Source organism: Schistocerca piceifrons, chromosome 1 (assembly GCF_021461385.2).
Source record: "Schistocerca piceifrons isolate TAMUIC-IGC-003096 chromosome 1, iqSchPice1.1, whole genome shotgun sequence".
NCBI classification, from domain to species: Eukaryota; Metazoa; Arthropoda; class Insecta; order Orthoptera; family Acrididae; genus Schistocerca; species Schistocerca piceifrons.
In genome coordinates this window covers 14,578,169-14,602,109 of record NC_060138.1, presented here as the reverse complement: position 1 = coordinate 14,602,109, position 23,941 = coordinate 14,578,169, and the positions used below count along the sequence as shown (strand labels likewise).

Here is a 23,941-nt window from a genome sequence, read left to right as displayed (position 1 = left end):
CTTATTTGAAATTTGGAATAATGGATGTGGTTATAGCTGTGCGTGTATTTGCATTTATAATATTTGCTGGAAAATGACAAATGATGGGAAATAGGAATTGCAGTAATTACCAAGCTTAATGAAGCCTACCTTAATGACCTTCAGTGTGATGGAGTCTTATCACTTTCTGGGACTGCTCTTTGATGCCCAGTTGACATGGCCTCCCCAACTTTGACAGCTTAAGTGAGCGTGCTGGTCATACCTTACTATTCTTAACTGTCTCAATAAAACCAGCTGTGGCACAGACCAACTTTTGCAGCTGTACAAAGCTCTGATCTTGTCCTGTCTTAATTATGACAGCCTGGCATATGGCATGGCACTGATTTCAGCATGGTTGATGCTGGACCTGATACACAATTGTGGAGTCTGACTAGCGCCTTTTGGACTAGGGTGTGTAGAGCCTACTTAAAGAAGCTGGAACCCCTCCCCTACAAATCAGATTGCAACAGCTGCTGCTCATGCAATACCGATTTTATGGTCTTCTGAGCATCTGAACTTCTATACCCTACCTTCCACAACAGAGACCAAGGGATGGAGTCATGATTGCAGTTCGCTTATAGTGAACTCCCAACTACCCCCACTGTCGCCTCTTGTTAGGGAGAAATTGTGTGTGCGCCCATGATGTGTACCACATCCTCGGATCTGCCTTGAGCTATCCTTTGGACCAAAAGACTGTGTAGATCTCCTGGATTTTCACCTCTTGTTCCAGGGCACCCTTGACACATTTCCACAGTCATAAGCGTTATACATTGACAGTTTTACAGTTGATGGATGAACCACTTCTGCTTACACAAATGCCATGTGCAGTGAACTACACTCCCTGCTTAATGGATGCAGCGTGTGTATTTGCTGCAGAATTGGTGGCCACTGCTTGAGTCATCAGCTGTCTTTATCCTTTCACTGGTGAGGTACTCTTATTCGACAGTGACTCCCTGCGTAGTCTTAAGGCTATTGACTGGTGCTGCCCTCAACACCCATTAGTTGTGACTATCCATGATCTCCTGTATGGCTTCCACAAAGCTTGGATGGTCAGGATACCAAATTGACATGCTGATCAGTTGTTCAAGTTGGCTACCAGGATGCCAACTATGGAGATGGATGTACTGGAACCACATCTTTAGCCGACTATGGTGTTAAATGTTGGAGGCTCGAAGTATGGTTTGATGTGCCCTGGTTTCTCCAAATAAACAGTGGACCATAAAAGAGAGCACAACCATGTGGCAGTCTTTCCTTCATGCTTCTTGGAGGTAATTTGCTGCTCTGTCGGCGTCACATGGCTACACTTCGCCTCCACACAACCGCATCCTCCGACACGAGAATCCACCCTGCTGTCTGCTGTGTTGCCCGTCTCAAGAGTGGCCCAAATCTCACTGGACTGTCCTAGTTTGGTCACCATACAGCAAAACCTTAAAGCCCCACAGGGGGTCCACAACTCTTTTGTGGATACGTGCGTAGCAAGCACGGGACCCCGAGCTAATGTGGCCCTCCTTCCTTTCCGGGCTGCATACCTTCCTTTTCTGCATCCTTCCCTATCCCCCATCTTCACCCCCCCCCCTCCCCTCACCTCTGGCTCTTTCCTTCCCTTTCTCCCTCTCTGGGAGTATGGTTTGTGCCTACGTCCGGAGACGTACGCTCGTAAATGTAACTCATTCTTCGCCTTCTCTGCTTGTATGTCTTCATCCTTCCTTTGTCCTTCTCTTTCCCTTACCTCTTCTCTTTACCCTTTTCTCCGCTGCGGCGTTTGAGACTTCTCTTCTTTCCTTTCCCTTTCTTTGTTTTTCCCTTTCCCTTTCTTCCTCCCTGTGTGTGTCTGAAGGCCGACCCACGCATTTTCGTGCGTAGCCGGTGATGGGGTAACGCGTAATTCCCCACCCCGGGTAGACAGGTATGACACGTACGTACCCCTGGTAACAGCCAGGCCCAGGGAGGGGTGATTACCCGAGCTGATGCCTTCCAAAAGTGCCGATTGGTCGCTCCGTCCGTTTGTCGGGAGGTGTGACCTGAGGTGTGAACAATCACCTAAGGCGGGAGTGCCCTCAGAGAGGGCCCCCACAAGGGAGGAGTGTGCCATCGGAGATGCCGGTAATCATGGGGGATTCTTCCGCAATGGTTTCCTCATCTTCCAGTATGTCTGCTCACAAGCGTAAGTTCACTGGGTCTCAGCCACATACAGTTCTCCCATTGTTGCCACAGTTCCTTGTTGTTTCTCGGTGTGACGAAGGTCGCGACTTCTCCACGGTCAACCCTTTCATTATTCAGAAAGGTGTCGACACAATTGCAGGTCCTGTAAAGTCTTGTTCCAGATTACGGAATGGCACCTTGTTGTTAGAAACAGTCAGTGCCCTCCAGGCACAAAAATTGCTGCGTACTTCACTGCTCCACACCTTCCCTGTCTGGGTTGAAGTGCACCGCACTTTAAATTCCTCACGTGGAGTCATTTATACATGCTCCCTCGACAGATAGTCTGACGAAGAAATTCAGCACTACCTGTCTGACCAGGGCGTAATGGCTGTTCATAGAGTTATGAAAAAGGTTGACACGAACATCGTTCCAACCTGTACTGTCTTCTTGACACTTGACGGAGTTCAACTCCCATCCAAAATAAAAGTGGGCTATGAGATAATTTCCATTCGCCCCTATGTCCCAAACCCTACGCGTTGCTATCGGTGCCAGTGGTTCAATCACACCAGCGAGTCCTGTTCCAACCCGGCCAAATGTGTTACATGTGGCAAGGATGCCCATGAGGGTGCTTGTCCACCTCCATCCCGTCGTTGCATCAACTGTATGGGTGACCACGCTGCTTCCTCTCGAGATTGCCCCAATTTTAAAGACGAAAAGCTCATTCAGGAAATCAGAGTGAAGGAAAAGGTGTTGACCTTTGTTGCTCGAAAATTATTCGCAAGTCGAAAGCCCACTGTGCCTCAGACAGGAGAATACAGCACTGTCCTCGCCTCTCCTTGGCCAACAAAGGAGGTGGCCCCGCAGACTTGTGATCTCACCTTTAGTGCCACGGTCGTCAGATCGGCCAGCGCAAAGATCGCCCGTTCAACCTCCCCACTTTTGCCTGCTCAATCTATGGCTCATTCTTCATCGGGTTCTGCTAAATCTCGATCCCAAAAGTCAGACACCCGGACTTCCAAAAAAGAGCATACTCGTGAAGATTTTTTACGTACCACAACTTCACAACCATCGGTTCCTCCTTCATCTAAACATCATGTTTCCAAGAAAGCTAATAAGAAACCCAGTTCCTCTCCTTCTCCGCCATGGTGTGTCTCATCTACAGCACCACCTTGTGGTAACCGCCCTCTGCTGTCTTCTGTGTCGCCGAGGCGCACTGCTTTCGGCCAATCAACTGGCCGATCGCTGGTGGCAGGAGCTGCTCCTGAACAACCTATGGATCAGGATCTTTTGCCTTCGGCTGAGTGCCGTTCCACACTGTCAGTCGCAAGCTCTGAGCAGTCGTTGAGTTGACGGCTACCTTGGTCACGTTCTTCGATTTTCTGTCCACCCTATGTCCATTATCCATTGGAATATCTGCGGCATTCGTGACAATCGGGATGAATTGATGATCCTCCTACGATCCTACTCGCCGGTCATCTTCTGTCTTCAGGAAACAAAGCTGCATCCCCACGACCGCTTGGTCTTCCCCCATTTTCAGTCAGTCCGATTTGATCTCCCCTCTGTTGAAGGCACTCCAGCACATGGAGGACTCATGATTCTTCTCCATAATACTCTCCATTATCACCCAATCCCCTTAAACACTCCATTCCAAGCAGTCGCTGTCCGTCTTTCCCTTTCTGGATACACCTTCTCTCTTTGTATTGTATACATTCCATCGTCCACATCAATGGCACGAGCTGATCTCCTTCATCTTCTTGGTCAGCTTCCACCCCCCTATTTGCTGGTTGGGGACTTCTATGCCCACCACCCGCTTTGGGGATCTCCACATCCATGTCCGTGTGGCTCACTATTGCTAGACGTCTTCCACCAAGCAGATCTTGTTTGCCTCAACACTGGGGACCCTACATTTTTGTCTGCCTCCACGACAAATTTCTCTCATTTGGACCTTTCGGTCGGTACTGTTCCGCTAGCTCGGCGCTTCGAATGGTTCGCTCTTGCTGATACACACTCGAGTGACCACTTTCCATGTGTCCTTTGATTGCAGCCACAACTGCCATATATGCGCCCGAGACGCTGGAAGTTTGCCCAAGCCAATTGGACACTTTTTTCGTCTCTAGCGACATTCGATGACAGTCACTTTCCTAGCGTCGACAATGAGGTCACTCATATTACAGACGTTATTCTTACAGCTGCGGAACGTTCATTACCACGCACCTCCGAATTGCCCTGGTGCCCCCCAGTTCCTTGGTGGAACGAGGCATGCCGTGACGCAATACATGAGCGGCGACGTGCTCTTCGCGTTTTCAGACACCATCCTACTTTGGCCAACTGTATCCGCTATAAGCAGTCTCGTGCGCGATGCCGTCGCATCATCCGCGATAGCAAGAAGGCAAGCTGGAAATTCTTTACTAATTCATTTAACACCTTCACTCCCTCCTCGGAAATTTGGAGTCTGATTCGACGGTTATCTGGCACGCCTAGTTTCTCCCCGGTCTCTGGGCTCACTGTCGCGCATGATACGTTAGTGGACCCCGTCGCAATTTCTAACTCATTGGGTCAACACTTTGCTGAGATTTCGAGCTCTTCAAATTACCCGCCAGCGTTTCTCCCGAAGAAATGTGCAGCGGAAGTGCAACAACTTGCTTTCTCCTCTCAAAATCGCGAAAGCTATAATACTGTTTTCTCCATGCGGGAACTCCAACATGCACTCTTTTCTTCTCGCTCCTCCGCCCCTGGACCGGATGGTATGCACATCCAAATGTTGCTACATTTATCAAACCATAGTCTGCGTTACCTCCTTCGCCTTTATAATCGAATTTGGACCGACAGTACTTTTCCCAGACGATGGCGGGAAGCTATCATCGTTCCTGTTCCGAAACCTGGAAAGGACAAACATCTCCCCTCTAGCTATCGCCCCATTTCTCTCACGAGTAGTGTATGTAAGGTTTTGGACCGTATGGTGAATTGTCGTTTAGCTTGGTGGCTGGAGTCCCGCAGTCTTTTAACACCTGCCCAATGCGGTTTCCGAAGGCATCGTTCTGCAGTTGGCCATCTTGTTGCTCTCTCCACTTATATCATGAACAATTTTCTCCAGAAACGCCAAACAGTAGCAATATTTTTTGATCTGGAGAGAGCATACGATACCTGTTGGAGGACAGGCATCCTCCGCACACTGTTCTCTTGGGGCTTTCGAGGTCGGCTGCCACTTTTTCTTTGCAAATTGATGGCAGAGTGCGGGTGAGTACTACTCTCTCCCGTACTTTCTCCCAAGAAAACGGGGTACCCCAGGGCTCCGTGCTAAGTGTTGTACTGTTTGCCATTGCCATAAATCCAATTATGGACTGTCTACTTCCCGATGTCTCGGGCTCCCTCTTTGTGGACGATTTTGCGATCTACTACAGCTCTCAACGGACCAGCCTTCTTGAACGATGTCTTCAAGGATGTCTCGATCGCCTCCACTCTTGGAGCATCGAAACCGGCTTCTGCTTTTCTCCCAGTAAGACCGTTTGTGTTAATTTTTGGCATTGTCAGGAGTTTCTTCCACCCTCCTTACATCTAGGACCTGTCAACCTTCAGTTTTCGGACGTCGCTAAATTCTTGGGTCTTATGTTTGACAGAAAACTGTGCTGGTCCTCCCTCGTTTCCTATCTTTCGGCTCGCTGTCTGTGATCCCTCAACACCCTCCGTGTCCTGAATGGTACTTCCTGGAGAGCGGACCGAGTGGTCCTTCTCCGCCTCTATCGCGCCTCAGTGCGCTCGAAATTGGACTATGGAAGCATAGTTTACTCCTCTGCTCGGCCGTCTATTCTTCGGCATCTCGACTCTATCCACCACCGTGGATTATGTTTAGTGTCTGGAGCTTTTTACACGAGCCCTGTGGAAAGCCTTTATGCTGAGACTGCTGAACCTCCACTGTCCAATCGGCAAGCAGTCCTTCTGAGTTGTTATGCTAGCCATCTGTCTTCCATGCCTGCTAATCCAGCCCATGACATTTTTTTCGATGTCTCCTTGGATGTAGGGTATGCAGGCCGCCCTTCCTCCCTACTACCACTGGGAGTCCGCTTCTGTCAACTGCTCCATTCTCTTTCCTTCCGCTTTCCTAAATCCTTCTTGACAACTTGGGGTACAGCACCGCCTTGGCTCCGTCCCCGGATCTGCCTGCTCCATGACCTTTGTCAATTTCCCAAGGATGGTACCCCTTCGCTTGTTTATCGTCGGGCATTTGCTGCTTTATGTGCACAAATGAAGGAAGCCACATTTATTTACACTGATGGCTCGAAAACATTGTTAGGTGTAGGGAGTGCCTATATTGTTGGCGACACCCCAAATCGATTTCGGCTTCCCGACCAGTGTTCGGTTTATACTGCGGAGCTTTACGCTGTTCTCCAGGCTGTCCAATACATCCGCCGCCATCAGCAGATACAGTAAGTTATCTGTTCAGATTCTCTCAGCTCTCTCCTCAGTCTTCAAGCTCTCTACCCTGTCCACCCTCTGGTCCACTGGATTCAGGACTGCCTGCGCTTGCTCCACTTGGGGGGCATCTCAGTGGCATTCCTCTGGCTCCCAGGACACGTTGGTATCTGTGGAAATGAGGCGGCCAATATAGCGGCCAAGGCTGCAGTCTCTCTTCTTCGGCCAGCTATTCGATCGATTCCCTTCGCCGATCTACGGAGCGTTTTATGTCGTCGTGTTGTTCTTTTATGGTAAGCACATTGGTCGACACTTCCCAATAATAAATTGCGGGACGTGAAAGCTCTGCCCTGTGCTTGGACCTCTTCCTCCCAAACGCGTCGTCGTGAGGAGGTAATTTTAACTAGACTCCGGATAGGGCAGTGTCTTTTTAGCCATCGACATCTTTTAAGCGGCGATCCTCCCCCACTCTGTCCCCAATGCTCTCAGCTGTGGACGGTAAGACACCTTTTAATTGAGTGCCCCTATTTTTACTCCGTTACGCGCCCGTCTACAGCTGTCGCCTGATATATCGTCCATTTTAGCAGATGACACGCGCTCGGCCGAACGCGTTCTCGAGTTTATTAGTGCCATTGAGATGATGTCAGTTATTTGAAGCTCTTTTTGGGGACAACCAGCCCCTTTCTGTAGTGGATTTTTAAGCTTTCCTTCTGCTTTTAGTTTCTCCAATTTTTTGAGTTCGTTCCCACTGCTACTGGTTTCCATTTTCGTTTTTTACCGTTTCCTAAGTCACAGACTGGGCGCTAATGACCAGAGCAGTTTTGCGCCCCCCCCCCCCCCCCCCCCAAAAAAAACACCTTGAAGTTGCTGATTTGCTACCTCTGGTGCTAGTGGACGACACCAGACAAGTTAATATGGTTGTACATTTTATCTGTGAAAGTGGTTTCACTCCTTCATCTGAAATAGGGGACATCAGCTGCTTGAAGGATTGGAGGCGTGCCCTGTCACCTGCTCCGACCCAGAGGGTCCATGGCTGCACTTGCGGTGATCTGACTGAGCTCCTACTCTTCCACCTTTTTAATTCTTATTACTTTACAGCTGTCATTGGTTTACCATCTTGTTGTTGTCAGTCTCCTTCCTGAGTAAACTTGTGTACGTAGTTGGTTTTCTTGTGCTGACGGATGGTGTGGAAGCACTAGTTGGACAGAGGGGGTGCGTCCCCTCTCACGTAACGTGTCCGAGGTGCTTCCAGCAGCTTTCTGGGTGGAGACATTCTCCCGCCCTCACCCTTTCACCCCTCTCTCGCCTCTTCTTGTTTTTATCTCTTGATTTTCTTGCTTCTCATAGACAGTTATGTTCATTGTGATTTCTCTTTTGTGCTCTTCCTCTCTGAGGACTATTCCTGGCTGGACACAAAGAGGCTTGATGTACCAATGAGCTCGTAGTTAGGTCCCTCAAACTCTGTCAGCCCATCCTTGCTATTAGCAGACATAATGTGTGTGTGTGTGTGTGTGTGTGTGTGTGTGTGTGTGTGTGTGTGGTGTACACACCTACATTTACATTAATGAAATTTAAACTCTGCCGAAGGCCTGTTCAATTACGTGTCTGCAGATTGAATGACAGCCCATTATTACTCAAAAGTGAAAACTGGAGGTCAGCTATGTTGGATACAGGTTCCAGAGCGAAGTCAGTGTACTCATCACCGTCAGTTTTCTGCTATTTTAGCAGGTCCTTTGCCTCTCCATTTTCTGTGATCCATTGCTTCCTTCTTAAGGCTGCTGTATGTTGTACCGTCCATCACGTCATCCAGTATCTGAAATCTCTTCCTTCCTCGCTTCCTTTTCCCTTCTACATAACCTACTAAAACTGTTTTTATCAGTCCGTCATTCTTTCTTAATATATGCCCAATCCAATTTCTTTTTCTTCTTTTTATTACATTTAGTAACTGTCTTTTCTCTCCCACTCTTCTCAGTACCTCTTCATTTTTTACTCTGTCCGTCCAACTTATTCTTTCCATCCTCCTCCACCATGTCCACACCTCAGAAGCCTCCAGCCTTTCTTAGTTTTTTAGTTTTAGTTATGTCGTGTTCTGTAGATTATTTTCCAGAGTATTTTATCAATATGATGTGGAACAAGTCAGATTACAAGATATATACATACATGAATAGTGCTAATATTAATATTAGAATTTTTAGTTCTACACATGCTACTACATTTAGAGGTACACTTTTTTTTACCAGTTCTGAAACAAAAACTCATCCATCGAATAGAAGGAGTTGTCAAAAAGAAATGATTTCAATCTAGATTTAAAACTTGATCTGCTACCTGTCAGACACTTTATGTTGTTGGGCAAATGATCAAAGATTTTTGTTGCTGAATAATGTACTCCTTCTTGAGCAACTGACAGCTCCATACAAAACATTTTATGAGACTTTTCCTCAGTTCTCTGCAGAAAATTCTCCTTTTCTTATAAAATGCCTCTTTTGCCATTGCTATCCTTGTTTTAATTTCTGTGCTGCACTTCCAGTCGGTGGCTATCCTGTTTCAAAGATACTTAAAATTTTGCACCTGTTCTAATATTTCTCCATTCAGCATAATTTTTATTTATTTATTTCCTTCTAGTACCAATACTTTTTTAATTTTCATTTCATAGTTTTTTCCGTTAGTTTCAATGGTGTCCACTAAATCCTACAATTCTTTTTCCCCATAAACTAGAAGGACAATGTCATCAGCAAACCTCAAGCACCATTCTCTTCTTCCTCCAGTTTAGACTCCTTTGTCATCAAATGAGCATTGGTTAATTATATTTTCCAAGTAGAGGTTGAAAAGGGTAGGTGAAAGTGTCCTTGTCTTACACCTTTTCCTAGTCCAATCCAGTTTGTACTTTCTCCTCTCACTTAAACTGCGGCTTTTTGATCCAGATGTAAAGAGTTTACAAGTCTTCTGGTTTTCCAGTCCACTCTCTTTTCCCTCATTGTAGTCGCCAGCTTGCCCCAAGACACAATGTCAAATGCCTTTCCTAGATCGATGAAGCACATATAGGGGTCTCTTCCTTTCTCAGTAAACCTTTCTCCCAAGATTCGTAGGAGCCCTATTCCATCTCTGGTGCCCGTATTCTGTCTAAAGCCAAACTGCTCCTCGGCAAGATTCTTGTCCATTACTTTTTCAAGTCTCATATTTTCTTATTAATTATTCTTAACATCACTTTGGCTGCATGTGAAATGAGGCTGATTGTCCTATGCTCACTGCATTTCATGATTCCTTTTTTTTAAATTTTATTTTATTTTTTTCTATTTTTTATTTATGTTGTCGGAAAGTCCTCAGGCTGTTCACTACTGTGATACATTTTATTATACAACCTCAGTATTCCTCTTATTCCATCTTGGTTCAAGTATTTTAATATTTCTCCCAGTATTGTATCTGTACCTACTGCTTTGCTAATTTTCGTTGCAGCTATGGCAGACTTTACTTTTTTCATTATGATGGTTGGTCCTTTTCCATCATCACTTACAATGTTTCTGGTTTGCGATCTGTCATATAGCTCTTTTAGATATTCTTCCCATCTCTGGAGGACATCGCCGTGATCTTTGTACAGTACCTCTTTGTCTTTACTCAGATTTTCCATGGTAGCCCTTCCTGCTGTGTTTTGATCCCATGTCATAGTCTTTACTCTGTTGCATAGTTAATCGTATCTTCCTTTTCTGTCCAGTTCTTCAATTGCATCATATTCCTCTTTTAGCCATTTTTTCCTGGCCTGCTCCGTTTCTCTTCACAGTTCATTATTTAACCCTTGGTACACCTTTCTTGTATCTTCAGTGTTCTTGTTTTTAAATTTTCTTCTCTCCTCCATCTTGGAAATAATTTTTTGTGTGACTCATGGTTTTTGTCATTTTCCCTTTCACATATCTTATATCTTGGTGTCTTGCTTTAATGATTCCTTGTTTCAGATAATCCAGTACTCGTTGACATTATCAGGTGGTTCTTTGTCTCGTAATGTGTTAAGAAATTCACGTGACAGCATTTCTGTAATTTGTTCCTTGTTGGATCTTCTTTAGATCCCACTTCTTCACCATGGTCACCTTCTTCATTTTTTAAAATTCTCGTTTCTATTTCTGCCACAAGTAAGTTGTGGTCGCTATTAATATCTGCACCTGGTAATGCGTGTACATTCTTGATTCCATTCCTGTATCTTTCCTCTACCAGTATAAAATTGATTTGGTTTCTGTATTTATCCAAGGGTAGAGCCTCCTTTTGTGGTTCTTGAACCATGTATTTGCCATTTTCAGCTGCCTTTCCCTGCAGAAGTCAATTAACCATTCACCTCTATTAATTCTCTTTCCAAGACCATGACTGCCTACTGGGGTTGACCTCCATTTCCAACATTTTCTAGTTTTCACGGTGCAGGCTCCTTTCCCCCTCCCCTCCCCTCCCTTTTCCCCTTGCACCCTGGCCCCCTTCCTGCTAGGTCACCTGCACGGTAGGTAGCCAGTCTGTGTGGTGGGGCTGTTAGGTACCCACTTGGCTGAGCCCCCTGACAACACAGGGATCACACTGCTAGTACCTGGCTGTTAACGCCTCATGTGTGCCAAGGAGTTGATGCTCATCACTTGGGGCATCATAACTCCTGACAATGGCCACTATGCCTGACAGCCCACGGGGTGAGCCCCTGGTCAGAGTGGGTGGTACTAGGGCAGACGCCTCGCACGTGAAGCGACAAAAGTGTCAACATCCTGGCCATTCTGCGGCCGTCTCTAAGAGTCAGAAGACATGACACTCCTTCTGATCCTTCGGCCTTCCCCTCCCTGACCACCTCCTGGGAAGAGGGTCAAGCTCGCTGGCTTGGGTTGAAACCTTTCCCTCGGTACCTGATTTGTACCAGGACAGATGGCGAAAGTTTTGCACCATGACCAAGCCCTTGTTTTTCGTGGGATGATAGAAGATAAGTATGGCGATGTGGAATCCTTGAGTAAAATGCGATCCGGTTCTTTGCTTATAAAGACATCTTCTGCTTCCAATCTGAAGCCGTGCGTGCTTGTGACCATTTCAGTGACATCCCAGTCTCCGTTGCACCCTACCAGCCTTTGAACTTGGTTCAGGGCATCATTTTCCACCGGGATTTTCTTCTCCAGACTGACGAGAAGCTCCGTGCAAACCTCGAGTGGTAAGGAGCTTGATATATCCGCTGTGTCCAACAAGGCCCTAAAACAGTTGAACTGTACAGGTGCCTTTATCCTGGCCTTTGAGGGGGAGTCCCTCCTAGAGGAGGTCAAGGTGATGCTGTTGTCGGTGTGATGTAAAACCTTACATTCCACCACCGATGAGATGCTTTAAATGCTTACGGTTTGGACACGTCTTCCCACTGTACCCATGATCCCCTCTGCGGTGACTATAGGGGAGTGCTCCCCCACCAGTGTGCGTAAATTGTAATGGGAAGCATCCTCCAGGCTCGCCAGCATGCCCGATGTATGTGAAAGAACGACGGGTTCAAGAGTACACGACCTTAGATCGACTTACCTACACCACGGCTTGTCGAAAGTGTGACCGGCTACATCCCATGCCTATAACTTCTACTTTTGCTTCAGTTTCGTCCATTCCCTCTCCTACCCCCTCCTCTTCCCAGCCCCGCCCCATTAGCCCACACCTTCCTCCTCACCCTCCCTCTCCCACTCCCCTTCCGCCTCCCCATCAGTACCCATACCCACCCCTCCAGGTGCTGCTCCCACTCCCCCGCCGGAGAAGCGCTCCCCTTCTTTGGCAGCCGCCAGTGTTGGAGCTTTGGAGCTCCCTCCTGGTACTCCTCTTATGCCCCCCCCCCCCCCCCCCCCCATGAAAGGCGATTTGCGATTTGCAGCTCCACACTGGCCATGCGATCTGCAGCTGGTGGGTGCCACCAAGATTTCTAGGTGTAATTCCGAGCCTGACTTCGCTGCAGTCTGCCCTTCTCTTCCTTCCTAGGGAAGAAGCAGAAACACAAGAACAAGGGCAAGGCCCCTCCAGTACCCCCTGAGGTGCTGCCTTCCCCTCCTTCAGCCAATGAACCAACAGTGTCTGACCCCACCTATATGGACATTACCCTATCCTTATAGGTGACGGATGGTAACTCGGTGGCGTGACCGGCTCCGGTCCATTCACTTCCCATTTGGACTCCAGCTTGAGAATCCTCCAGTGGAATTGTAATGGACATTTGCATCACCTCCTGGAGTTGCAGCCCCGTCTTTCATCCTACTCTGCTGCTTGTGTTGCTCTCCAGGAGACCCATTTTCCCAATTCTTACTCATCCACCCTTTGTGGGTTCCACAATTTGTCAGAACCAAATTGGCCCCCTGCGGGCTTCTGGTGGTGTTTGCACCTTGGTCCACAGGAACATTGTTAGTAAATAGATTCCCCTCCATACCATTCTGGAAGCAATTGCTGTCAGGGTCCATCTGGCCACTCCAATCACAATCTGTAATCTCTACCTCCCGCCTGACATGCCACCCACATGCCTTGCCCTAACCACTCTTTTTCAACAACTCCCTTCTCCCTTCCTGCTTCTAGGGGACTTTAAAGTTCACAACCCTCTTTGGGGTAGTCACACGACTACTGCCCTGGCAGGACAGTTGAAGCTGTTCTGGCAGGGCTTGCTTGACCTCTGTCTACTAAACACCGGCACTCCCACACACTTTAGTGTGGTACACGGCACTTTCTCTGCCATTGACCTCTCCATCTGCAGTCCTGGCCTTCTTCCCTCCATTCAATGGAGTGTCCACGATGACTTATGTGACAGTGATCATTACCCCATTATTTTGACCTTCCTTCAGTGTATCTCACTCTGTCACCCTCCCAGATGGGCCTTCTCTAAATGTGTTTGGGATGCCTTCTCCTCTGCTACCGTCCCCCCCTGTACTACCACACGGCAGTACTGATGAGCCTACACAGACTTTGACTGCCACCATTCTTTCCACAGCTGTTTCAGCCATCTCTTCTTCCTCGGGTTCTCCCATCGGAAGATGGTCCCTTGGTGGACTCCGAAAATTGCTGCGGCCATAAAAGATAGTCGCCGTGCTCTTCAGCACTTCAGGCGGCGCCATTATACTGCTCTGTTCTGGTCTTTAAATGATTCTGTGCCTGGGCCCATTTACGAATCAAATTTCAGAAACGGATTTGCTGGAAATGATATGTTGCTGCCATAGGACTGCACACCCCCTCCTCACAAGTCTGGGCGAAACTCAGGCGAATTTTTATCCATCGTCCTCCCACTGGCATTGGAGGAATTTGTGTGTGTGGTGTTGTCCTTACCCATCCGGACTTTATTGCAGAGCATTTTGCTCAACACTTTGCCCAAGCCTCTGCATCGACTCAGTATCTGCCAATGTTCCTCCTCCTGAAAGAGCACTCAGAACGACTGCCTTTGTTTTTTGTTTCTCACTGCTTGGAGCGTTATAATGCCCCATTTAGTGAGTGGGAAATCGCCAGCGCCCTCGCCCTAAGTCCTGACACAGCTCGTGGACCAGATCAGATACATAACCAAATCCTCCAACACTCATCGGTGGCTGGCCACCGTCGTATACTGACCCTTTTCAACCATCTGTGTGGTGAGGGGGTATTTCCTACCCAGTGGTAGGAAAGCATTGTTATTCCGGTGTTGAAGCCTGGGAAGCCACCTCTTCAGTTGGATAGCTCCCGTCCACTTAGCCTTACCAACGCCCTCTGCAAAGTCCTTGAACACCTGGTGAGTCGGTGGCTGTTTTGGATCCTTGAATCCCATGAACTTTTGTCATCGACTCAAGGTGGTTTTCACTGTGGCCGCTCTAAGGTTGATAACTTGGTCCACCTGGAGTCTGCTGTCAGGTCGGCTTTTGCCCATCGGCAGCACATCATTGCAGTCTTCTTTGACCTGCATAAAGCTTACGACACCACCTGGTGCCACCACATCCTCACCACCCTTCACAAATGGGGCGTCCGTGGCACTCTGCCCTTTTTTATCTCTAACTTTCTTTCTTGTTGCTCTTCCCGGGTCCAAGTTGGTTCCTTCTACAGCACTTCCCATTGGCAAGAAAATGGGGTTCCACAGGGTTCCGAGCTGAGCGTCCCTCTCTTTCTCGTAGCCATTAATGGACTGGTGGCGGCTGCTGGGCCAACAGTGTCCCCCTCTTTGTAATCTGATGATTTTAGTATCTATGTCGCTTCCTCCGTCATGGGAGCTGCAGAATGCCACCTACCGAGCACAATCTTGGGCTCTCTCCCACGGTTTTCACTTTTCGGTGGCCAGGTCGTGTGTCACGCATTTCTGCTGTCACCGTACAGTCCGTCCCCATCCGGACCTGTTCCTCTGTAGCCAATCCCTCGAGGTGGTGGACATCCGTCGCTTCTCGGGTCTGATCTTCGATGCCCTGTTGACATGGCTCCCTCATCTTAGCCAGCTGAAGAGGACGTGCTGGTTACATCTCAGTGTTCTTAGATGTCTTTTTAATACCACCTGTGGTGCAGACCGCTCCATTCTACTGTGATTTTACAAAGCGCTGGTCCAGTGTCGTTTAGACTATGGGAGTCTCGCGTACGGTTCTGCGTCACCTTTGACATTGCGGATACTAAACCCCTTGCACCATAATGGGGTACTACTTGTGACTGGTGCCTTCGGACTAGCCCCACGATTAGCCTTCTCGCAGAGGCGGGGATTCCACCGCTGCGATTTTTGTGCCAACAGCAGCTGATATCTTATGCGCTCCGCATTTGCTGTGCCCCAAAGCACCCTAATGATGGTCTCCTTTATCCAGACATGTAGATCAACCTCACACAGCGACGACCACCATTTGGACTTACCATGGCAGCCCGCATTCAGTCGCTCTTTTCTGATCTCCAGCACTTCCCTTTACCGCCTCTTTTCTCTGCTCATACATGTACCCCTCTGTGGTGCATCTCTCGGCCACAGCTCTGTCTCGATCTCTCAATCAATTCAAAGGATTCTGTCGCTCCGGAGGTCCTTCACCACCAATTCTACTGTCTCCTCAGTTCATTCCAGGATTCAGGAGTGATTTATACTGATGGCTCCATGGTTGCTGGTCACACTGGTTATGCTTACACAGGGTGTGTACGACCCAGGAGATCCGGGAAAAACCTAGGAATTTTTCTATCTGGAAGAAAACTGGGAAAAACCCGCAGAATTTTTTAGAATTCTGGCAATTTTTCGTTGTTTTAGTTTTCAGTTAAATTTTTTTAATTTTGACTGGTAAGAACCGATACTGTAACAAAGGATATCAGTTGATCCCGCTACTGCAGAATTAAAACGTGAATGAGAGAAAAAAAATGACAATGAAACTTAAATTGCAAAGGAAAGGCGCCATATAAAATAACACAGTGCACGTACAAGCATCTGTCAACAGCAAAATGTGTCAAAGGCTTTAGCAAGACTATGCAGTGCTTCATAAAAACAAATTGCCTCCAATGAGCATGACGTCACAACTGTTCACATTCGATTCGTTTAAGCAGTTATGCGCACGGGCAGTTGAGTCATATATGAGTAATACCTTCTCCCGCTTCTGGCTACTGAAATGTGGCTGTTGGCTGTTTAAGCAGCAGTAGCAGCAAGCAGCCACATGGGATACTCAGAAAAATTTTACTGCTGCGCCCGAGCTGCCAGATACACGCGTGCGCAGCCGGCCCGGATCTCGTGGATGGGTGGCAAATTCATATTCTTGTGGGAAAAAAACCTCGTTTCACAAAGCACGTAGCATCCAGCGCACGTTGGGCTATCGTTTTATTCGTATGATTTTGACATGCACCTCTGCTAGGTTTTGGAATTTCTTGAACACAGTCTAAGTTGATTTCTGAATGAATCGTAAGTTGATTTTTGAATACGTGCTTAGTTTACGTGATGTCTTTGCCAGGGGAATCCTCGTCGCATCAAAAAGTTAACTTTCCTGCAGACAAAATGTGACGGTGCTATACGAGCTGAGCGAAATAAAGCCGCTGCTTGTTTATGTGGTTGATTCGGTTTGCACATGTTCAGCGTTGTTATAATTACTAGCAAAATCCGTAGATTCAGACTACCATAGTGGAAATAAATGACTAACATGAATAACAGGAAAGAAAGATTATGTATTATCTTCACGGTGTAGCCGAGAAAGTGAAATTCTGACAGAAATTTTTTCGCCGGATTGCTACACCAGACAGGGCCAATTGTAGTCCCTGGCTAGCAGCCGCTTCGCTTAAGTTCCATTCTGGGAGTAGCATGGAAAACGCATTGTACGAACTCGTAATAACACCTAACCGGAGAATAATCGCTGGATAACTAAACCAGTGATTGTGGCAGGGTTAGTAAAGTTAACCAGATATTTGAGTTTTGACAGTGGTAGGAATAGTTACAGAATTAGTGATGACAAGATTGTTATAATGAGGAAGGAGAAGAAATGGGGACACCACACAAATTATGGAAGAATATGATTCCAAATTTATACAAAAATTTCGTTCTACTACTTTTTGGTCTCGCTTGAAAAACTGGTGCGTATGAATGAAATGTGAAACTATTTCCTAATATAAAGCTTTTTGATTGTAGTAGGCCAGATAGGTATTTTGTATTGGCACTTTGTGAATGATTGCCAAAACAGTCTTGCTTATTTGGTGTGTGTTAAAACTGCTGCAATATTAGAAAGGCCAATTTTGTTTTATCCAGCACACGGTGACAAATAGATGTAATCAGATCAAGAAACCACACCAGTCTTTTGTACTGTTTGTATTAACAGCTTTTTCAGTTTTAGACGACAACATTTGGATTTTTCATGTAGCAAAACGTTTGACGAACTTCGATGAGATAATAGTTCTTTCACAGAAAGGAAATCACGCCATGTAAAGCTGCAGCAAAATCATAGAGAGAAATTGCTAGGATCTAAGGATTGAAGAAACGTGTACTGCCTTGTCTGTCTCTATATTTAATTTTATGTTCCACAGAAGAGCAAGTTATTAGCTATTAGGCAATAAAAAGTCCAGATTTTTGTGAAGAGTTCTTGTTGTCCCGGTTACAAATAACCCCATCCAGTATTAATAGCGATTTTTTATTTTTATTTTTAAAAGGGGCAAGATGTCAAACCGGCCGACTAGGAGCTGGAGAGGCACTAAAGGACATTTTAATTTCCACTGTCCTAAAATAGTTTGATGGTATAACAAAATATACACATTCCACAGAGCGAAATACAGCGACGTGCGGTATAAGAATGTTATTTGAAGAGATGTGGCACTGCACTTCGGCACACTTAAGAGCAAATAACACGTCTTGCATTTCTTTGAAGATATATGTTTTACGTATCAGACTCATCAGAAAGATGAGCAGTCTGAGTTAGTGTGTTTACATTTTGTGATTTTTCTGTTTCCTTTTCGTTTACTGCTCTCACGTCAAATGAAAACAAGGCGAATTTCTGTGGCTGGGAGCTATCAAGTGGATTAAAATACATTCACGTAATTACAGAAGGCTAAAATATGTTACTAGTTTCAGATTTTATTTTATTTCCACTTTTCTGACAGTCAAGCATTAATCGCCTTGCAGAACAATAAAGTTATTTTTGTCTGCTAAAGAAATTTGACTTTCATTAATCTTTCCCACTGAGGCAGTTAATGTATTTGAAACTAAGTGTTTAATTCCACAGTATTGTCTAGTTTCAGCTGTTCACTGCATTTCAAGTGCACGGTTTGATCTTCTAGCACGTATGGTATTATGCCATAATAAAAAACCAAACATGAATACAGTACTGGTACTCCAAGAAAATTTATGTCCCAAAATCACACTGAAAAGCATAATATCGGATCAAGGCTTATGTAATTGGGAATTTAAGGCGAACTGTGTATTTTAGTATCGTTCACGAAATTCCAAAGCTCTTGGAGTATGCTCTGATGTCTTGTTTCTTTTATGACATAATGTAAGAAAGATCTTTTGATGTTATACACGTAAGAGCATATGGGCTTCCCACGTCACCGTAGCTGCGCAAGCGTGGTGACGCTTCTTATCTGGCAGTCTCTGGCAACTGCTGAAATGAGTCTAACAGGTTGCGGGAAAATATTGCGAATTATGGTTCAAAAAGCACTATTTTCAAAGTAAATTTCCTTTTACACAAGATGAACTATGAGCGAGAATGAATGATGAATTTCTTAAATGACAAAGTATTTGGTCTCGTTTACAAATCAGCTCTTTGATGATGAGCCATTTAGAAGAATTTCGTGCCCAGAAGATCAGAGATTAATGACGGTATTAAAAATTTTACTGGCGTATTTGTGTGGTGTATCTTAAAGTGGAACATGTGCTAAACAGATCAACTTTATATGTGAAAGCTTAGCTTCTCTTGTAGCTTATTAATCTTAGAGACAAATATTATATGTGAAAGCTTTTCTTTTTCTTGTAGCAACACTATGTATATTAATTTAAACAATTAACTTTTCCTGTTGGTGGAATTAGGATTTATACTTTCGTAATACAAAGATGTGCAGCGTACATGTTGCTGCACATCGAAGATCTTTCCAAAGCGTGTTTTTTTTTCCTCACTGAGTTTTGTTTTCTAAAGTGCCGAGAAATTCTACGCTACTGTGTAAAACCATATCCATTCAAAGGAGTGATAAGTTTTACTGTTCCAACGGAAATTATACTGTCACTTACCACGGAAAAAGTGTATTTTCACCCGGGAGAAAATGTATTTTTAACCGGAGATCTGGTAAAAACCCAGGAATTTTTTTTCTTTGTCTGTGTATACACCCTGTTACACCTATGAGAGACACACGGAACTTTGTTCCTTGTCAGATGACTGTAGTGTTTCTACTGCAGAATTGGTTGCTATCTTGCACGCACTGGACCATGTCCGCTTCTGCTCAGGACTGTCCTTCATTATCTGTAGTGACTCCTTGAGCAGTTTGCTAGCTATCAGTCAGTGCTTCTCTCGCCACCCGTTGGTCATAGCTATCCAAGACTCCTCCCTTTCTCTCTTTGATCAACATGGATGCTCAGTGGTTTTCATTTGGACCCCAGGCCATGTTGGGATCCCTTGCAATGAACTTGCCAATTGGCTGGCTAAATTGGCTACTAACAGGCCATCTCTTCCTATTGGCATTCCGGAAATAGACCTTCGCTCATCATTGTGTTGTCAGGTTTTGGGACTTTGGAATGACACACTCTTCGCTGAACAAACTCATAGCGATAAAGGATTCTACAACTATGGGGCAGTCCTCATTACAGGCCTCTCATAAGGCCTCTGTCGTCCTTTGCCAGCTCCACATCGGCCCTACTTGGCTGACTCATGGTTATCTCCTCCGTCGTGAGGACCCTCCTCTCTGTTGTCGTGGATCGATGTTGACTGTGGTTCACCTCTTACTGGATTGTCCCAACTTAACCACCCTGCAACAGACTCTTAGCTTTCCTGACTCGCTACCCCCTGGTGGTAGCTGACAGTGCCTTGGCGGTTGATCTCGTTTTACGGATTCTTCGTGGTGGGGGATTTTTATCACTTTATTTTACGTTGGGACCTAATAGGTAAGTGTTAATAAGGTTTAGTTGCTTTGGGCATCATTTCTAATCAGTGTGTGGTTGCTCAACAGTGTTAAACAAATGAAGAGAGATTTTTGAAATAATCAATGCCAAGATATTGTCAAGATTATTTATTATAACTAGACATGATTTGAGGCAGACACTACTTTCAACTAGCACTTCTAGCTATGGTTAGTCTTAGCACTGGTAAATATTTTGGTAAATCTTCACTTGCTGTAACAATGGTTAACACACAATCCTCACTGCAGTCCAATCTGTTGCCGGCATGGCTGGCATGAACATGAATATTCAGCACACTATAAACTGTCTTAACACTTGTCAGTAACATTAGTTATCATGATTCAGTATAGTGTTTTATTGAGAGTCGACCCTTGGTAGTAGGAGGGACATTCAGCCAATATAACACTACGCATTACTCACTGGCTGACAGCTCTGCCCCGATTACTGTTGCATTCGCTATTTATCTCTCATGGCACTTCACAATAGACTCTGCCTGCCATGGACCTATGCGAGTCATCTCTTTGTAAGGGATCATGGACCCCTTACGAAATGTTCTACTGAAACAGCAGCCTCTCCATGTTAATGTTTTCTATTGTGTTTTAGAAACTATATTACAGCAAATATATTATTAATGCTCATCTTTTATATAATAAATGTATTTTGGTTTTGATTATGTGAACAGTTAGGCGTTTTTTAACGTAGCATGTTAGTTTTAACAGTGGTAAAAAGCAAAAAACACTAGTTTTCTATTCCCCGCATGTAAGACTGACAAACAAACCAGCAAAGACTGTGTATGCCTAGCAGATATTTTGCCCTATGTTGATAATTTTTGTGGGTGGAGAGGAAAGGGGTGCCAACAGCAAAGGGAGCATGGAGAGGAAACAGTATTCGCAGCTTTGGGGAGGGTAAGGAATAAGAAATACTATGGTTAACACAATTTATTGCTGTTCACTTGTCCTGAAGACCACACACTGATAAGTCATTTGCAGCAGTGACAATACTTTCAACAAACGTTTTTGAGATGCCTTGTTCTTTTTTCTTGTAGATTTTTTGTTTTCTTGTAGATTTTCAGCCTCACGTATACACTCAGTTCAGATTTCCACTGTGACATCATCAATTGCTTCCTGTAGTAAATACTGCACATTCTTGTTCTCAATGTGCAATTTCTGGTTGCGATCGTCCCTTTCGTAAGGCCCACACATTTTCTGTGGGATTGTATTTTCAGTAGTAAGAGGGCAGCCTCACAACCTTGTGGTCCATTTCTTCCATAAAGTTGTTCATATTTTCATAAGTTGCTAATCTCACCTGACTTCCTCCAACACTTCTGCTTTTGTGTTGCAGCCTGAAATTGAAATACTTCGCTGTTCTAGCCACTGTGCAAGTTCTTCCTCCTTTGTACTTAAATCAGAAAATTCTCCTTTTTTCTGGTATGATAATTGGTGTTATCCATAATGATCACACAGTGCTCTTCTAAACCACGTATTAAATCTTTAAAAAAAGTATTTAAATGCATAACTATTCATTTCTTCATTATAATTACTGGATTGGCACTTCTTTTTAGCCATATTCAGATGATCCTGCTCGACAGATAAGAGGTCGGTTTCCTTTGCAAGTCAGTAATTTCAATCTCCCAGTGCCTTTTGAATCCTGCCAGAAGTGCTTTTTGGCACAATTTTGATTGAGCCAGATCTCATCAAGATATACCGAGCGAGGTGGTGCAGTGGTTAGCACACTGGACTCGCATTCGGGAGGACGATGGTTCAATCCCGTCTCCGGCCATCCTGGTTTAGGTTTTCCGTGATTTCCCTAAATCGCTTCAGGCACATGCCGGGATGGTTCCTGTGAAAGGGCATGGCCGATTTCCTTCCCCATCCTTTCCTCACCCGAGCTTGCACTCCGTCTCTAATGACCTCGTTGTCGACGGGACGTTAAACACTAATCTCCTCCTCCTCCTCGTCAAGATAAATATATTGTGATGATGATTGTCTTTACTGATATATATTTTTCTCAGAAAAATAGCTGTGGCTGCTACATTATTTGATCTCCCCATCAGAATGGATCTTCTGTCATTGTGTTTTCTGCACATAAATCCCAAAACTTCAAAGTTCTTGCATTCAAATGGTGCCCCCTGTGGAAACAGACTTGTCATTTAAACTATTACCTATATTTTGGCTATAGGATACTCATCACAGTCATAAAATTCCAGTACAGTACAATGAAGGCGTCCTTCTAGTAATTGCCCAAATCCGTGACATATCTGCTTCCATTAGTATCTTTTCTCATAGATTGAAACTCCATTTCTTGACCACAAGTTTGCATTACCCATAGTTCTGCTAATATTCTCTGTACAGTTCATAGTGAAACATCACATACCTTTGCTGTTGCAGTCTGAGATGTCAATAGGATGTCACCTCTTATAGCAGTGTCTTTGAGTTTGCAGACACCCTTTGTTGGGCTCTTATGTCAATCGTCTTAACTTGCAAACAAAACAAGCAATGCTGTCCAAAGAAAATCACAGCTGGCCTCACAGACATTTGGTTCCATGCTGTAGTCGATAGCAACAGAGCATGCCAGCAGCAGCGCCAGGAACGAAGTGCCGTATTGCCACATAAACCCTGTTAATCATAGGTATTTGTTTGGCAGCCATTGCTTCTTACAATGTTACCTGAATAGCATCTGTGGTAGAAATTACACTATGACATTGTGTGAGCATAGAAACGTATACAAATCCAGATTAGATCAAAGGATGGAAGGCAAGAGGTGGGAGAATCCTTCTCAGCTCGCAATTTTGTTCCTGTGTATAGTTTACCTCTATGTTTGAGCCCTTTTTACTTGTATATTTGAGCCCTTTGGTTCTTATTTGGGTAGCAAAGTTCTTATCCTGTTTTCCTTTGATCCAGGTCCATAACTGAAAGAAAAGCTTGCTAATCAAAACCTAAATTTTTCTAGCTGACTTTGGAGTATACTTAAAATATTTTTTCTGTTCTAGGATGAATTAATGCGAAAGAAAGCAGAGAATCTTATGAGAGAAGGCTTGCATGGCATCTGGCCAGATGAAAATTCTGACCCCGTTACATGTGGACCTCATCTTGCCAAGAGACCAAGGTTAGATTGATGGAATTAATTAACCTACAGTGAGAGGAAAGTACAAACGCTACCTGTACAATAGAAGTCATAAGAGTGATATCGTACTTCGATAGCTACATGTTACCTGCATTAATTTTCATGTGTTAAAACATGTGAATACACAATTAGACATAGAAAAATTGTATGTTAAATCACAAGTGATAAGGATTGTTTGTTTATATTGCAGTTGTTTTGCATCACTTTTTTGTAAGATTATTAATTTTGAAAATTTTATGTACATACATTGCTATGTCATTATTGTGACTTTGATATGCTAAATATTTCCTTATAGGAAATTATGTACTGAGCAAAGTATTGTCAGATCTGAGACTAGGACTATAGAAGATAAACAGTGTTTTTTTTTCTCTCTCTCTCTCTTTTTATTTATTTTTTTTTTTAATCACACCTTAACATAGTGTTTGATATACATGTTTTGCATGCTTCACTTTGCTTTTGTCATCATATATTTAATTTATCCAGTTTTGTTGCTCATTTATGCTGTTTTGTATGTTTATAAGACACTTTACTTTGTATCATCTTGCTACAGTTTGTTGTCGTTCCTGTAAACATTATTGTTATTTTTCTATCTTGATATTTTTATATGTTTCTCTATCTTCTTTCTATGCCTCTTTGTGAAATGAACCATTTAGAAGTTCCTCCTTACAAAAGCTATCATATTTTTCGATATATGTGAAATCCTAGTGACCTGTAAATGAATTTTTTTGGAGAAGAATTTCTTGGTGT

The 23,941-nt window shown here is 44.7% G+C and overlaps 1 protein-coding gene and 1 non-coding gene across 2 annotated transcripts in view; both read left to right on the top strand.

The window, feature by feature from the left end:
- LOC124797884 (ovarian-specific serine/threonine-protein kinase Lok-like) overlaps positions 1-23,564 on the top strand; it is a 199,860-nt gene extending 176,296 nt beyond the window's left edge. Inside the window, exon 8 of the mRNA XM_047260984.1 lies at positions 23,061-23,564. Within this exon, the coding sequence (XP_047116940.1) occupies positions 23,061-23,186 (126 nt within the window). The 3' untranslated portion in view covers positions 23,187-23,564. The remainder of the gene's footprint in view (positions 1-23,060) is intronic.
- Positions 21,778-21,850, top strand: Trnaa-cgc. The gene has a single exon. It is a non-coding gene; the product is annotated as a tRNA-Ala (tRNA).
- Positions 23,565-23,941: the final 377 nt, after the last annotated feature.